Below are 16,909 nucleotides of genomic sequence, written 5' to 3'. Positions count from 1 at the left end.
GCAATTTTTTGCCATTTCCGGTATATATCCTATCTTTGGGATGCCGGAACCATATCAGGAAACCGTTTCTCGTCATCTCTTAACTATTTTTCCTCTAACACCTAGGATTAGGATTAAGAATGGTAATTTTTGTCATTTCCAGTATATATCCTATCTTTGGGACGCCGAAGCCATATCAGAAAACCGTTACTCGTTATCTCTTAACAGGGTTTCCTCTAACACCTAGGATTAGGATTAAGAATGGTAATTTTTTGCCTTTTCCGGTATATATCCTATCTTTGGGATGCCGGAGCCATATCAGGAAACCGTTTCTCGTCATCTCTTAACTGTTTTTCCTCTAACACCTAGGATTAGGATTAAGAATGGTAATTTTTTGCCATTTCCGGTATATATCCTATCTTTGGGATGCCGGAGTCATATCAGAAAACCGTTACTCGTTATCTCTTAACTGTTTTTCCTCTAACACCTAGGATGAGGATTAAGAATGGTCATTTTTTGCCATTTCCGGTATATATCCTATCTTTGGGATGCCGGAGTCATATCAGAAAACTGTTACTCATTATCTCTTAACTGTTTTTCCTCTAACACCTAGGATGAGGATTAAGAATGGTCATTTTTTGCCATTTCCGGTATATATCCTATCTTTGGGATGCCGGAGTCATATCAGAAAACCGCTTCTCGTCACCTCTTAACTGTTTTTCCTCTAACACCTAGGATTAGGATTAAGAATGGTAATTTTTTTGCCATTTCCGGTATATATCCTATCTTTGGGATGCCGGAGTCATATCAGAAAACTGTTACTCGTTATCTCTTAACTGTTTTTCCTCTAACACCTAGGATGAGGATTAAGAATGGTCATTTTTTGCCATTTCCGGTATATATCCTATCTTTGGGATGCCGGAGTCATATCAGAAAACCGTTTCTCGTCACCTCTTAACTGTTTTTCCTCTAACACCTAGGATTAGGATTAAGAATGGTAATTTTTTTGCCATTTCCGGTATATATCCTATCTTTGGGATGCCGGAGCCATATCAGGAAACCGTTTCTTGTCATCTCTTAACTGTTTTTCCTCTAACACCTAGGATTAGGATTAAGAATGGTAATTTTTTGCCATTTCAGGTATATATCCTAACTTTGGGATGCCGAAGCCATATAAGGAAACCGTTTCTCGTTATCTCTTAACTGTTTCTCCTCTAACACCTAGGATTAGAATTAAAAACTAGATTTCTAGGCTTTCAGTATCTATGACTATGTTAGCCCATCACGTTTGAGGGATGACTGCTTCGGCAATCACACTGCCCCGGGAATTGGGGAGGAAGGAAGGAATTGGGAAGTATAGAAGCGACCTGGGACCATTATGTTAAGTACCGTCCCACCATTTGCCTGGTGTGAAAGACGAAAGCCTCACTCAGAATGGCTAGTCTATCTATATATATAAAAGAGAACGCACAAATCCTTTGTTACCTCATCACGCTAATACGGCTGAACCAATTTCTTTTATTTTTGGGGGGTTATTAGGATTTGGACCCTAGATGGTTTTTATCATATCACTTTAATTTTTAATTACCAGTGTCTTGAGATAATTGACCATTCAAGTGTCCATAACGTACAAATCCTTTGTTAGTTCATCATAGGTAAAAATAAACGTATTTATATGCAACCCGCATGACCGTGTCACTCGGCGGGTTAACATAAATGACAGGCGATATAATGTTAACATTTACTGCAATCTACTATGGTTTTTATCATATCACTTGAAAGCGAAAACTTCCGGGATGACCGCAGCGAAGCGGGGCGGGTTAACATAAATGACAGGCGATATAATGTTAAGATTTACTGCAATCTTCTATGGTTTTTATCATATCACTTGAAAGCGAAAAAGTAAAAATTATCTAAGTAACAAAGTTTATTGCGTTCCGGGGTGACCGCAGCGAAGCGGGGTGAACGCTGCTAGTCTATCTATCTATATATATAAAAGAGAACGCACAAATCCTTTGTTCCCTCATCACGCTAATACGGCTGAACCAATTTCTTTTATTTTTGGGGGGTTATTAGGATTTGGACCCTAGATGGTTTTTATCATATCACTTTAATTTTTAATTACCAGTGTCTTGAGATAATTGACCATTCAAGTGTCCATAACGTACAAATCCTTTGTTAGTTCATCATAGGTAAAAATAAACGTATTTATATGCAACCCGCATGACCGTGTCACTCGGCGGGTTAACATAAATGACAGGCGATATAATGTTAACATTTACTGCAATCTACTATGGTTTTTATCATATCACTTGAAAGCGAAAACTTCCGGGATGACCGCAGCGAAGCGGGGCGGGTTAACATAAATGACAGGCGATATAATGTTAAGATTTACTGCAATCTTCTATGGTTTTTATCATATCACTTGAAAGCGAAAAAGTAAAAATTATCTAAGTAACAAAGTTTATTGCGTTCCGGGGTGACCGCAGCGAAGCGGGGTGAACGCTGCTAGTTATAAGGATAAAATAAAAAATGAAAATTATTTAACTTCTTTTAATCAAGCAATGGCTAAGCAGTGCTTGGTTTTCTTGGCTGGACTGCACGTTACTTGTATAAACGATAAGTTAACGTGCAAAATTGAACGAGCAACAACTTAAAAACATAATTAAGTTAAAATCCATCCAAATGGTAAAGCGGCAATTGAAAGGTTGCAGCACGGATATATCTATTGTCGGCTTATATTAGTACAGTCAGAAACAATATTAAGTATAAGTTTGAGGTATAAGAAATGATAGCTCCAACCTATACTTAGTGTTGTTTCTGACTGTACAATTTGATTGCTGGTAATGTGAGAGTATATAAAAAGAATGAAGGTATAGAAGCAGTTGTTAGTATTTTGACGACATTGGTTCTGGTCCTTAGTTTAAGTTTAATAGGATAAATTACATTTGTGTTTGATATTCCTTTCTTTAAAAAAAAAAATGCAAAAACTGAAATTGCATTTCAGTGTTTTATACACTATTGAATTGATTTTTTAAGCTTGGAACATAGATATACTTCTTGTCCATTTATAGTATTAAATTGCCTTAGTACATTTTGATTACTGATAATGCACAGGCAAATAAATAAATAAACGAAAAATTAAACGAATAAATAAAAAAATTATGTTCAGAAGCAACTTCTACAATGTTTTGATAGCATTGATACATTCTAGAAAGATTTTCCCGAGAGGAGGGCAAAATCAAACTGAGAGGGGCTGCAATGCAATACTATTTAGACATATTAGCAATAGCATTTTTAAAAATTTTAACTCCGAGGGAAAGAGGGCAGTTTTCCAATTCCGAGAGTGTAAAGCACACCCAAACGTACATCTGTAAGATACACTACCGGGCCTCGACTAAATTTAACTGATTATGGCTGAAAAAATGCCAAGATTTATGAAAAGATAAAAATTGAAAATGCAATTCAACGCTTTATATTGTAGTGGGCGATTTCATTAAGATTCGAGAACAGATATACTTCTTGTCGACTCACAGTAATGTAGGTTTTATTTTTAAAGAACGGTAGAGTAAGAAGCATTAATTGATTTAATAAACTTTGGTATCTGTTGGTTTATTCTTTGAAGGAAATGGTAAGAAGAAGAAGGAGTGGTTTTTGACAAGAAACTTCAATAGCAATGATTCAAGAACCATTAATATTTTCTCTACTTGGAGGAAACTGATAATAATAGTATATTGTAATATTTTGTGTAGGTAGAGTCAATAATGGACCAAAAATCTAGCTCTTCATCGATTTATTTATAAAAATACAGAATAGTCTTTGTATTTTATAAAGTTAATTTACCAGAATCTTCCTTATGACTTAGGGTGAAGGAAGTAACGTTTCATACGGGAACGTCTTCGCTCATGGGAGCCACCGGGTTGTCTTGTAGCGAGTCCAGGTTATGCTCCTAGGAAACCTCCTCGGCTCATGACAGTCTCGTGAGGTATGGTTTGTGTTGAGGAATCCCCTTCGCTTCAAAGCAGGCTCCAGGAATGTTAGGATAGGTAGAGCCCCTTAGTCCAGTGTGACCTCCAGAGCTGTTGTGGGTTGGCGAGGCGATCAGTGGTCAACTGATGTCTCTTTCCTCTGTGGTTCCTCTTTTATAAGCCTTTTTCAGGTGACTCATCCTCTTTCTGTTCTTATCGTGTTGATCTTTGTGTCTTCCTGTTCAGTGTATCATCTGCTTGTTTATAAACGTTAGCACGTGTCGTCTATAAACATGTATTCATGTTGTGATGTGGGGATCTTTACAATATAGTGAATTAACACAATTTTTTTAACTAAAAAAAGACGCATGAAGGTGGCAATTAGTCACTGAAACGTAGCGTTGAACTGCCATTTTGCCATTTGGATATTTACATATTAAGTAACACTTCATTATTACATCGTTAAGTAAATTCAACTTAAAAGCATACCTGTAAAGCAGCTGGACTTGACGCTATCACATCCGAAGCCTCCCTCAAAGCCTTTGAAGCTTTCATTTCACCCTCGGCCGCAACTACTTTAGCCCTTGCCTCTCTAGTTGCTTCGGCTTCAGCCGCCATAGCTCTTTGAAGTTGTACCGGTAACTTCACATCTTTTCTGAAAGCAAAGCAGTAAAAGATTAACCAACGTCATTACATCAGAAGCTAGTATAATATGTAATATTGACTCTTCAGTATTATTAGCTTTTAACAAGAAAACATAAGTGAGACATATACCAGTGACACATATTGCTTTAATAGTTTGCTGTACCACTGATCTTCATAGCACGTCAATAATAATAATAAGAAGAAAGGAAACATCCGTAGTAATAAAACAAATAGTGGCTAAGGATACTATTGATGAACTTTAGTTTTCAGTTAATACCTCGTTGGTTGAAATAGAGTTTAGTGCTCCTTTCAGCACCTACGTAGACTATATGAGACGTGGTCCTACCGCTTAACGTGAGATCCGAACCACATCTGCTCTCATCTGGCATTTAATCCTAGCCTCCCGCGTCAAAGACTCGTAACCTAACAATGTAACTCAGAGCTCTCTGATAACTTGGAGCTCTTTCAGAAGTAATTGTGATTTAAAAAAAATACCACGAAAATCCTTAGAGCTCTAAAGATGGATGGACACTAATGGTCAATTTCACTGAAGGATTTTGAATGTTTAATATAATTTCTTATATTATCAGACTCTTTACTAACGTCGTGATCCTGAAAACAGACTATATTTATTAACTCAATAAAACTTTTTAGTCTTTAAAACAACAACATTATGTTGGACACTTTGTGAAGCTCTTTGCTTATGTAAATATGAATAAACCGCGTTTACAAAATTTGCTAAACTCTATAGGCGCCGGCTCATTTAATTAAAAGGATTATGAAGTAATATCCGAAATTAAATGATTTGGGGACCAAGAAACCCTCACAAATGAAAATTTCACACGTTGTCGGCCAAGGTAGTGAACAGCTGGAATGCGCGGTCCTCGTAACTCTCTCAAAAACGCAGATAAAGCACATGCAAGGAAAGATAACAACTAATGTCATGCGACTATAAACTAAATGGAAGATTCAAACAACTGAATTAAAATCGCAGTATTTATGAGGCTGAGGGCCCAATACTCGTTATACGATTTTGTAAAGTATATTACAGTATAAAAATAGCTTGAGTAAATATTCGTCTACTATTTTTATCAATAATGATACTTATGATTATCACACAGTGAAGCACATTTCCCCTTCTTCTTTCTTCTGTAGGAGCTCACTAGTTGCAGCTTGCGTCGTTCTTGTGTGGCAGCTAACTACTTGCTTCATCCAGTGCCGAGTTCAAAATGGACGATTCCTTCTTACTGCTCGTGGAGTATAGCCCCTTTCGTAGGTTCGCCGACTGGATAGCAGCGTTGCCAGTCTGTAGGGTTACGTCACTCGGGTATCTGTGTACGTCACCTAGAGAGTTCTGTAGGGGAGGACTATCACAGCTCATGCTATTGCAGTGGCGAATCCAGTTGTACAAGAAGGAATTGGCATCGACAATAGCAGCAAAACCGGCTTTGTAGCCCCGCCTTCGAAGCCTCTAGTGATTTTTCACTTTGAAGGCATTGTTTAAACTCTCTTTTGAAATATAAATATTACAAACAAAATAACAACGTATTTGACATAATTATAATTAATTATCGAGTACATGTCCTACAGAATTACTTAACTAAATTTTAAATATTTTATTCCGCAGAAGAAATTTAAGGTATTCGAGAAGTAGAAAATAATCTATTTTGCCAACGGTGCTGAATGCTCAAACTATTTCCTCAAAATGAAATTCGCAATTGGTTCTGTAAAAATAACTTCGTTACATACCTCTTAACAGACATAATTATTAACAGTGCAATTTGAAACCGATCCAAAAATCTAACAATAAGTAATGGTGAAAAGTCATACAGGACTTTTTAAAATCAGAAAACAAATAACTGTTGTCCACCATCCACCGTACTTATCTGATCTCAGCTCCAATAACTTTTTCCTTTACTTAATGATTAAAACAATGTTGAAAGGAAGGCATTTTGATGCCATTGATGATATTAAGGCTAATACATAGACAACTCTGAAAGCCATTCCGGAAATAGAGTGCCAAAACTCTTTTGAAGAGTAGAGTAGTCGCTGGTGTCAGTATATAGCTTCCAAACGGAAGTAGTTTGAATGTGATCACACCAGTATGCAGCAATAAGGTATGTAGCATATTTTATGGAACGAGTTTTTGAACTTAGTTATCAGACCTCGTAATTACAAGTTCTCTGAGTTACATAAATTTAAGAAGTGTTGCAAACGTTGTTATGCGTGCCATATGTCTAAAACAGCTTAAGATATCAAATTGCTGTAAACGACATTATAATCTTCACATCTATGGAAATTATCGATCAGTTTTGTTTTTCTTCTTCCTACTCCTCGCTTTCCTTCCATCTTTCCTTTTATGGCGGTGTGAAAAAGACAATTTCTTCGCAAGATATTTACAATCCAATTGGCCTTCCTACGAAGGATGCTGGCTAGAAGCGTCTTCTGCTCTCCTATCCGTTTCAAAACGTCTTCATTTGTTACTCTTCTGTCTATTTTATCTTCCCCATCTTCTTCCACCACCACATTTCGAAGCTCTGTAAATATTTCCTCTCTAACTTCCTGTGTCTCTAAACCATGCACTCAAATGCTCTATATATAACACTTAACCAACTTCTTTCTTAGTCCGAGATTAAGCCTGGTAGTTAAGAGTGATCTTTTCTTGTTGCATGCTTCTTTGGCTGTGGCAATTCTTGACCTGATCTCTATGATACAGTAAGCGTCTCTCGCCAAAATACTTCTCTCTTCAAGTTTTCTTTGTTCTACTCTAACCTGTAATGGGCGTTTCTAGGAGTTATGTTCATGACTTTTGACTTTTTCGATGTTGATTTCCATTCCATAAAGCTTCCCAGTGTCAACTATTTTGTGAATCATCTCCTGTAGTCCTTCGTCGGCTCTAGCTATAAAAACCGTCTCATTCGCATACCTGTTCTTGTTAATGATCTGCCCTCTAATCTTGAAAGCCATAATTCCCATTAATGCTTCCTTCAGTAAACATTCACTGAAAATATTGAATAATTGGAGCAACATACTACATCCTTGTCTGACTCCATTTCCAATCACTACGCTATTGGTTTCTCCTTCATTCAATCGCAACATCACTCGTTGTCTTATGTACAGGTTGCGCATGAGTCGTCAGCCTCTTCAATCTCTTTAAGTTCTTTTAGAAGTTTCGTCCAATTGACCCTGTCAAAAGCTTATTATCAGTCGATGAAGCACAAACACAACTCTTCCTTTAAATCAAGAACTCGTTCTGATATAGTTCTCACAAATACAATACCATCTCTGGTGCCTTTTCCTTTCCGGAATCCATCTTCCTCTAGCATCTCTTTCATCTTACTTTCCAGCCGCCTGTTCATCATGTGCGCAATAATCTTTCAAGTGTGGAAACTAAGGCTCATTGTTCTGTGATCTCTGAACATCTTTGCTTGCTTTTTTTTGGATAATGCAATCATTGTAACTTCAAGAAAATCCTTTGGCCATTCTCCACTCAGGTAGATCTTGTTAGAGTAAAGTCAGTACTTTCATTGCATTGTCTCGTAGTCCTTGAGCAAATCTGCTGGTATGTTATCGTCTCCAGTAGCCTTCGTCTTTCACATGTCCTTGATGGGTAGTACTACTTACTTTCCAATATACTGTGTCCTTTTTCTTCATCATCCACCTCTTCCTCTGCTTCAATCGCAATATCTTTGGGGCGGTTCTTCTGATCATGCAGATCTTTTATGTATTTCCCCAAAATTTTAAGGATGGTCAGTGGTTACATTACCTTGTTAATCTTCGATTACAAACGTGCGTATCTTTTGTTAGCTTTCCCTACTAATTGTTGTGCTTTCTGATACATCAAATTATATCTGCCGCGGCGTTGAAGTTGCATTATTTCTTCACATATCTGTTCCATGTACTTTTCTTTAGCCTTGTCTGTTTCTCTTTTCAATTCATTATTCAGCCTTCTATATTCTTTGATGTCCGCGGTTTTCGCCCTTCTCAGTTTCTCCAACTTCTGAAGCATTGCTTCAGTTATCCATATTTTTCTCTGGGCTTTTCCATCCTGACTTCATTTGTTTCTATTTACTTATCTGAGATAAGTATATCTAAGAGAAAAATCTTGAGGAACTTTTAGATATTGATATTTGTAATTGTAATAATAGCAACAGGACTTACTACTTGGCTGTCGAGAGACAGCCTGTGAGTTTTTAGTGGAGCTAACTACTGGTAAATATTACAATGTAAGATACCAATAAAACTCGCAATAACGGAAAAAATACTCATATTGAAATCCAACAGTAACTTTTTCATTTGCAACACAATTCTTCTAATTGTAACTAGGCCTAGAAGGTGCACTCTACATATTCACTAATACACTATCTTAATATCTATATATTACAGATTATCAAAATTAAACTTCTTTCGATGTATATATTGTTCAAGTATTTCCCAGTCCACTCAAAGATTGTTTAGCAATCAAATGGCTAATTTCTAAAGTTCAGTGTTGCCATATTACTTTTTTAGTTATCATAGAAATATGTCTCAGTTTAGTAAATTTGATAATAATATTAAATTATGTTCCTTATGCGGTATCAGCCACCTTGTATTATTTTAATAACAATTGTAATAGCTCATAAATTCAACAATTTTACTTACATTTCCACACGTTCAACTTTAACTCCCCAGGGATCGGTAGCTTCATCTAAAATTACCTGCATTGTGTTAGCAATACTTTCCTTTTCTGAGAGAATTTCAGACAAATTTCGGGTTCCAAGCACATTTCTCAAAATTGCTGCTCCCAGCAAGTTAGTGGCATGGCTAGAAACAAAAGCAAAAAATCTTACAAATATGCTTATTATCAACTTAGATGTGCAATGCGTAAGAATTTAATTTCCGAAAATATCAATTAGCATCGTGATACGGTTTGACTTAAGATGCTAATCATGTTTGTACACCTTTCAATTATCCTCTTATCTAAATTCAGTTTGAGAGCACATAAAGTACGAATTACTTCAAATCAGGAATAATGGAGTACTTTAAAATGCTTCCTGAAGTCCGAGTTTATTATGATTTCTTGAAAGCCTCATAGTAAATTTAAAAAACCGAAATTATTTTAAACATTTTTCCTCAAACACAACAAAGAGTCTGCTGTAGGCCTATTGAAGCGAAAAAGGTGTGTACTCACATTCTACGCTATGGACGAACAACCACACATACAAGAAGTCGTCCAGATACCGAAAATTCACTAACTAGATTGCATTGTACGGTACAATTATAAAGCCTTCTAACGCACGTCTTCTGAATTCTTGGGCCTAACTATGAGGTCTGCTGTATAGATTAGGTTAGATTTATTAATCATTCTGTGGACTATATTTATACGTACAACTCTGCTATTAAATCCCTACGTTATACCTTAGTTCATGGTTTTTCAAATTTATTACATGTTTCCTTCCTTTTTTGGCTAAAGTTGAGTGTTAGTAAGTGGAGACGATACGTAGAAAGTATTCCTTGAATGGAAATGTTCGTAAAAAACATATTATAAATACAGTAATAAAATTATAAGCAAAAACAAAATTAAGCTTAATTGAGTGAATCTTGGTGATCCAGCTTTCGAGGAACTTTTTGTAGTAGCGAAGGGAAACTAACAAATTTGCAGTAAAGGAGCTGGGTAAGGGATGGAAGGGAGGTGTAAAATAATGAATCTAGTTGTTTGAACCTAATGTCTAGAGCAGTGGTTCTCAACCAATGTGCTGCGACATACTGGTGTGTCACGAAGGCCCCTAAGGTGTGTCGCGAAATTTTAGAATTTAAAAATCCTGAAGAATTGAATAATAATTAGTTAAAATCGAGACAGAGTGTACCACACCTCCAGTGGCAACAATAATGCTCAGTGCTACATAGAGTCATTATAAAAACTAATAGGTTTCACTATTATAATATATTATTATTATTATTATTAATAATAATAATAATAATAATATTGAACAAGTGTGTCGTGATGTCCCGGATGTTCAGAAAAAGTGTGTTGTCAGTCAAAAGGTTGAGAACCACTGGTCCAGATTGTCTGCCAAACATACATCACGATTTCGTACTTAAATATGAATATATATATATATATATATATATATATATATATATATATATATATATATATATATATATTCTCTTGAAGCTTGTAGCGATGCGCTGCGGTTGGAAAAGCTCCATGTGTGGTATAAAGTAGCAAGCTCTTTGAATAAAGTACCCGTTGGCAAGTGAGTAGAGTGAAGGACTATAAACTCACAAAGCATTTTGACACTGGATTGAATCCCATTTCCGTTTTTTCTTTATTTATTGTATTCATTTTTATTTCTTTTCGAATAGTAGGATACCTATAAGATGTTCATAAGAACTGAACCAACACAAGAAAGCAACTTTCGTTAAGCTTTTTTCTTTTATCTACTCAGAACCAGAGTACTATCGGTAATAGCTCTTGTATACTTGCTCATTCCATCCCCTCCCTTTCGTTTAACAGTAGACAGATCCATTTCGAACTCAGGCAAGCAGAGAAAAACTGAGGTACAGGCACGCTGCTGTCTCATTACCATGAATTAAATAGAAAAGGTTGTCGTTATCAAACCAGCCGATGACAAATTATTGTAGCTGAACGTCTGAACTTTTCAGCATGTTAAAAAATAGTTTTTTTTTTACTTCATATTAAGCAAGGATTGCGATCATATTCACAAGTATGGCTATGGAGTGATTTTTTTTTCAAATAAATAAATTCTAAAAGTTTAGGTGCATGAAATCCCATGAGTACTTCGAAAGTATAATAGATGTATGAACGAAAAACCATACAATTCTAGAACAGAACGGAGACTGAAATACTGGTATTATAAGACTGAATGAAAAGTCATAGGCAACCTTTCTCTTCTTACGTGAGAACATATGAACAATATTTCATTAAATTTCTTGGGTTACAAATTATTGACTTATGTATTGGTTCGCACTCATTCTTTAGGTATATTTTTAAAGTTTACTTCTATTCACAATATTTTTACCAAATCAAAACAAAAAAATCCCATGTGCCTCCTTGTGGAAAAACATATAAAGTCCCAGCATGGTCCCAGATTCAATTCGCGATGGATTGAAGCTAATGTATTTTAATTCAACGTAAGATTTATATATCACGTTTGTGCCAAAAAGGTGTGTTAAACTAACCAAACCAATTTACAGGGTCAAGCAAACAAAATCGGTGTTACGAACATACATTATCAAAATAGTGTAGATGCAATTAAAATATCCAACTAACATATCACTTTCAAAGATTCAAAAAACTGAAACTCACAATACTATTTTATTCAGTAGTCTCAAACTACAAGTTCAAAAGCTCAGCTACAATAATTTGTCATCGGCTGGTTTGATAACGATAACTTTTTCTATTTAGTGTAATTCATCATAGTGAGACTGCAGCATGCCTGTAACTAATTTCTTCTCTTTCTTTGTCTACACATTTCTGTCATGTCTCAACCAATGATTGGATTCCATGACGAAAGAATCTGGAGTCTGGCGATACGAAGAAATAGTAGATCGCACGTTGAAGCGGCAAAAAAATTTATCCGTGACAAAAGTGATCGAAATACCGAAAGGTGTCAGGACAATATTGTGGGTGAAGAAGGGTTTTATACTGCAGTTCATGGACAGTCTGCCTCGTCTTTGAGGGTGTGTGTTGAAGTACATAATGTAAGCGTGTATTGAAATGAAACTTAGAACATTATGTTTGTCGACCATTATTGCTGGTTGTTTGTGAACAGGTTTCCAGAACGTTTCACGAAATCCAACACTGTAACGATTCGAACAGTGAACATGTCACTTAGAATAAGAAAGACATGATGATAACATAGATTAAGATAGAAGAAACAGAAACCTGTGGTTGGAAAAATGGTTATGGGATCTATCCTGTTCATTGATCACGATGCAAAACTGTTGTGATCTCTGATTAACGTAGCAGATCCATTTTCATCAAAAGTGTTAATGTACCCAAACAATCTTTCCGGTTCTTCCATATACTCAGAAAATTTCACTTTCAGACAGTGGTTCTTGTTAGTTGATGTCAACTTATGTGTCAACCAAGGGCGGTCATCAAGGAGGTCAAGGTGGGGCGCTTGCCCCATCTAGAGGAAATTGTACTTCGGAAGAAGGAAAACCCTATCGATTTTTTAGAATAGTTACCGCAAAATTTTGAGACTACATTCCAAATGTCGCTTATACTTGCTCCCCTCTATAAACCATAACATGGGCGCTCTTGGTGGCAACCATGAGTTTTACTTTTCCATCTTATCTGTTGCACAGGTACCGGTACGCCAAAAGACTATCATCGTGCATACGCATTTCGCCTTAAATAGCAAGAATCTTTTTCGGAAGTCTGTATCTATTGTTCATTAAGATCTCAGGAGGGAGAAAGGAGAATATGCGGAGAGAGAGAAGCCTAAATGTATTGACTGTATTTCAATCACCATGTTTGGAAATCTTCGTCTAGTATATGCTCGACAAACTGACGATCACGCTGTTGGTCGGTGTCCGTGGACTTCAATGTTCAATGGTGTGTTACCGGCACGAAACTTTACACATCAACAGCGTATGGTATGTTCATTCACTACTCCTGGTCCAAATCTACTGTTGAGGTTTCTGGCGAATAGATTAGCAAAATGTCCCAGTTTGAACTCTTAAAAGGAAAATCCCTCGCATTTGTGTGGTCTCCATGTCGCATTTTTACATGAACCTAATCCAGTGTTCCGCAACCAGTGTGTCCCACGAGGTGAAAAGTGTGACAGAAAGAGCCAAAAGAGGATGCAGTAAGAGAAATAAGTACATTAGACTCAATATACTTAATGAACGACACTGACATATTGTAAGAGTTGCTTTCTCATATCAAAATAAGAAAGTTCATATGGACGTGTCGGCAAAAGTTTAAACTTTTAGACTGCGGCTATTCAGAAGCATGAAAAAACTACATTTCAACATGCATTATTTCTAAAACTAGAAAGGAGTAACGGTCGTTATCAGCATAAACTAAGTCACGTACACACCACTTAAATATGCACTTTCAACAAGGTCTAATGATTGCGTCACGGATTCCTTAGAGAACAATTTTGAGATATGATTTCCACAGCAGCACTGGTGAAGAATGCCGCTATCACAAGAAGGCGAAAAGTAAATGCACACTTGGCCAAAAGTCCGTAAGTACTCATTGCTCTTGCTGCTTGCTATATCAATGATATTCGATCATGTTTATTCTTGTTTTAACTGTCAACTTACGCAGGAGACTGTTCTGTTTTCATTTGATCTACATTCCCCAGTCAGTAAACATAGGTATTCTTCATTCCGACTTCATTCTGTCTTCGGACCAACCAGATATTTTAGCTCTGCGTTCGAAATTCGTAATAAACAAATGCGCCCTCTCTAAAAGTGTTGTGAGAGAGTTGGGATTAACCGAAATGGACGCTGGGCCCAAAGTGACTTCGGGTGAAGGTTAGGAAACAGTATTGGATGGAGTACTAGTTACATGATCTGAGGTCATGAGATGGGATGTAGTACTGTTAGTGTGTAGGTTAAAAGTGGTAGCAGGAAGAACCGTCAAAGACTGCAGGAAAACTACATGACTGTTTATGCCCATTGTTTGTGCAAGACTACGTGTAACTGGCAATACTATAAGAAAAATGCAAATGCACTGAACTATACCACTATTGAAAAAAATACCGAAAAAGGAAGAGAAATATGAAATCTGGTCTGGTACAAAGAATTAATGTATATAAAATACTGTCACTTGATATAGAGTCCAACCTGTATCCTTTCGTCTGGGAGTCATGTTTAAATAGTGTGGTAGTTAGGATTTAGAATTTTGAATTATTCTCGGGAGCCAAGTACTCGATAGAAAAGTATCTGTGCCTGTCATATATTGAAATATATGTATGTGAGGTAAAGGTAAATCAAAAAATTAATGTCCCTTTTTTCCCCACAAAATCCAAGGCTCTATTTACATAAAATTAAAGACAAAAAACATAAAATAAAACAACTTTCTATCATTACGCAGGAAACCAATACGTTAAACTTGGAACTGTAAAGTGACAGCATTTAATATAAAAAGATGAAAAATACAACTTACAGTAAAATGAATATCGGTTGTGCAGTTTTAGGTTGTCTACCCATGTCTGAGTCGCTGAATTTGAATTAGGAATCTGATTGAATTCTGGATGATTTCTGGACGATGCCTGGTCTTTCCCGTACCGTTTTATATCTGATGATTTACATCGTTCTGACCCTGACGTTCTCTATAATAGCTTTTTTCTTTTTCTCCCAACGGCTTTCAACTCTACGTGATTGCCTGAGAACCTCATTAGCTAATGATAAATTAACACTGTTTGACTAAAAATTTTTTTTTGTTCTATCTAGAATTCCATTACTTAATTAACGAAGTGTTTTATACATTTTTTATACAACTGCTATTCTCTAAAACCATACAAAATAATATTGATTATTTAAGTAACTTTAACATTGAAATAAGACTTCTTAATATGTTTGTTTATACAATATATTTTTTTTATAAAAAAAAACTCAGTTCTTAAAATTTCATTACATCACGTTTTAAGACTGATCATTTCACGGTGGAAGATGAGCCCCGCAGCGGACATCCGTCAACCTCAACAGATCAACAAACATGCGAAGCTGTCAATGCGCTGATTCTTGAGGACCGTCGAATATTCACCAAAAAGATTCCCAGATACTGGACATCTCCAGGGAGCGAGTTGGTTATACTATTACCGCAGTCCTAAACATGCGCAAGCTTTCAGCGAAATGGATGCCGATCAAAAGAAGGAACGTGTCGAAGCACCTAAAGCCACTTTGACCCATTTTAAAAAGACAAATGACTTTTTGGCTAGACTAATGACAGAGGATGAAACGTGACTCCATATTTATGATTGCGAAATCAAGGAACAGTTAAAAAAATGGGGCCAAAATGGTTCCTCCCGCCCCCCAAAAAAGTTCCGTACCCAGAAATCGGCCAAAAGATATTGGCGTCCGTTTACTGGGACAAAGATAGCATTATAATGATGGACTACCTACCGAATGGCGCCTCTATCACCGAATGGCGGATCTATACCCTCTATATGCTAATCTTCTAGACCAGGAGGCAATTAAGATGAAAGGTCGTGGAAAACTCACAATAGGGATCATGATGCTGTACACAAGTCCGACATTGTTGCTGTCAAATTGGCCACCCTGGGATTCCAATTGGTCCACCACCTACTTTTGTCCCTAGACTTGGCATCTTCTGATTATTTTCTATTTCTCAAATTGAAAAAGCACTTGAAGAGTCACCCTTTTGAGGACATTTCTGATGTTACACAGGCTGCTGAGAGCTTGTTTGAGGTACAATCAATTTTTTTTTTTTTTTTTTTTTTGCATGGGTTAGGAAAGCTTCAACAACGCTGTCAAAAGTGCATTGATCTCAATGGGGAATACGTTGAATAAATATGTAATCTCGGATTTCTGACACTTGTTTCTCTTGACAAAGCAAGAGACTTTTCAGCAGCCCCTCGTATTTTTTCACAATCCCCAAATTTAATTGGCACGTCAATGTACCCATGTCTTATAAAAGGGAATAGACTCCTATCCTCAACTGTATAACCATATAACGTGATAAACACCCATCAAAGGAGATAAATTAAGTAAAAACATCCAAATTTTGAAATTTTGGCAATTTTATTCTCGTAAACGGAAACAAGATAGACTACCCAAACTTACAGTGGTATATATTAGAGTTGTAGAGAACACATTTCAATTATTTTTTTTTGGACAATTTCTAAATTTAGGAGGTATTTGTATCTACTTCTCCCAAAATTTGAAAGGGGAGTACCAATGTATCGGTGTCTTATGATACAAAATAAACTCTATACTCTTAAATATAACCATATAAAGTAATAAAGCCTCATCAAAAAGAATAAAATAGGTCGAAAACATCCGCAATTTACATTTTTGGCAATAGTTTATCCATGAATAGGAACGAGATGGAGTTCAAACTTAGAGAGGTACATATCCCGGTCCTATACTACCATACTAAATTTTTGAACTGGGCCACTATAAAAATTGAGGACAGTCCTGTGTACTCCTCTCGAAATCTAAGAAGCGGACCAAGACACCGCTGCGAAAATTTAGAAGAGGTGGTCCTAGGTACCTCAAAGGATATTGCCCCCAAACAAAGTCATCTAATTTTTTTTTTTTTTTGCTAACTCAGTGGGCGGTATGGTATGCCTCCCAGTACTACTATGTCGTAATGTACACTCATGTCCAAA

General features: G+C 36.4%; 1 protein-coding gene across 1 annotated transcript in view; it reads right to left on the bottom strand.

The window, feature by feature from the left end:
• LOC145690261 (band 7 protein AGAP004871-like) overlaps positions 1 to 16,909 on the bottom strand; it is an 82,047-nt gene that overhangs the window by 5,634 nt on the left and 59,504 nt on the right. The window contains exons 5-6 of the mRNA XM_081764988.1: positions 9,234 to 9,395; positions 4,437 to 4,602 (exon numbers count right to left, since the gene is read on the bottom strand). Of these exons, the coding sequence (XP_081621114.1) occupies positions 4,437 to 4,602; positions 9,234 to 9,395 (328 nt within the window). The remainder of the gene's footprint in view (positions 1 to 4,436; positions 4,603 to 9,233; positions 9,396 to 16,909) is intronic.

This window comes from Thermobia domestica, chromosome 7 (assembly GCF_964235325.1).
Source record: "Thermobia domestica chromosome 7, izTheDome1.hap1.1, whole genome shotgun sequence".
NCBI classification, from domain to species: Eukaryota; Metazoa; Arthropoda; class Insecta; order Zygentoma; family Lepismatidae; genus Thermobia; species Thermobia domestica.
The sequence above is the reverse complement of the archived record's forward strand: the minus strand, read 5'-3'. Positions and strand labels throughout refer to the sequence as shown.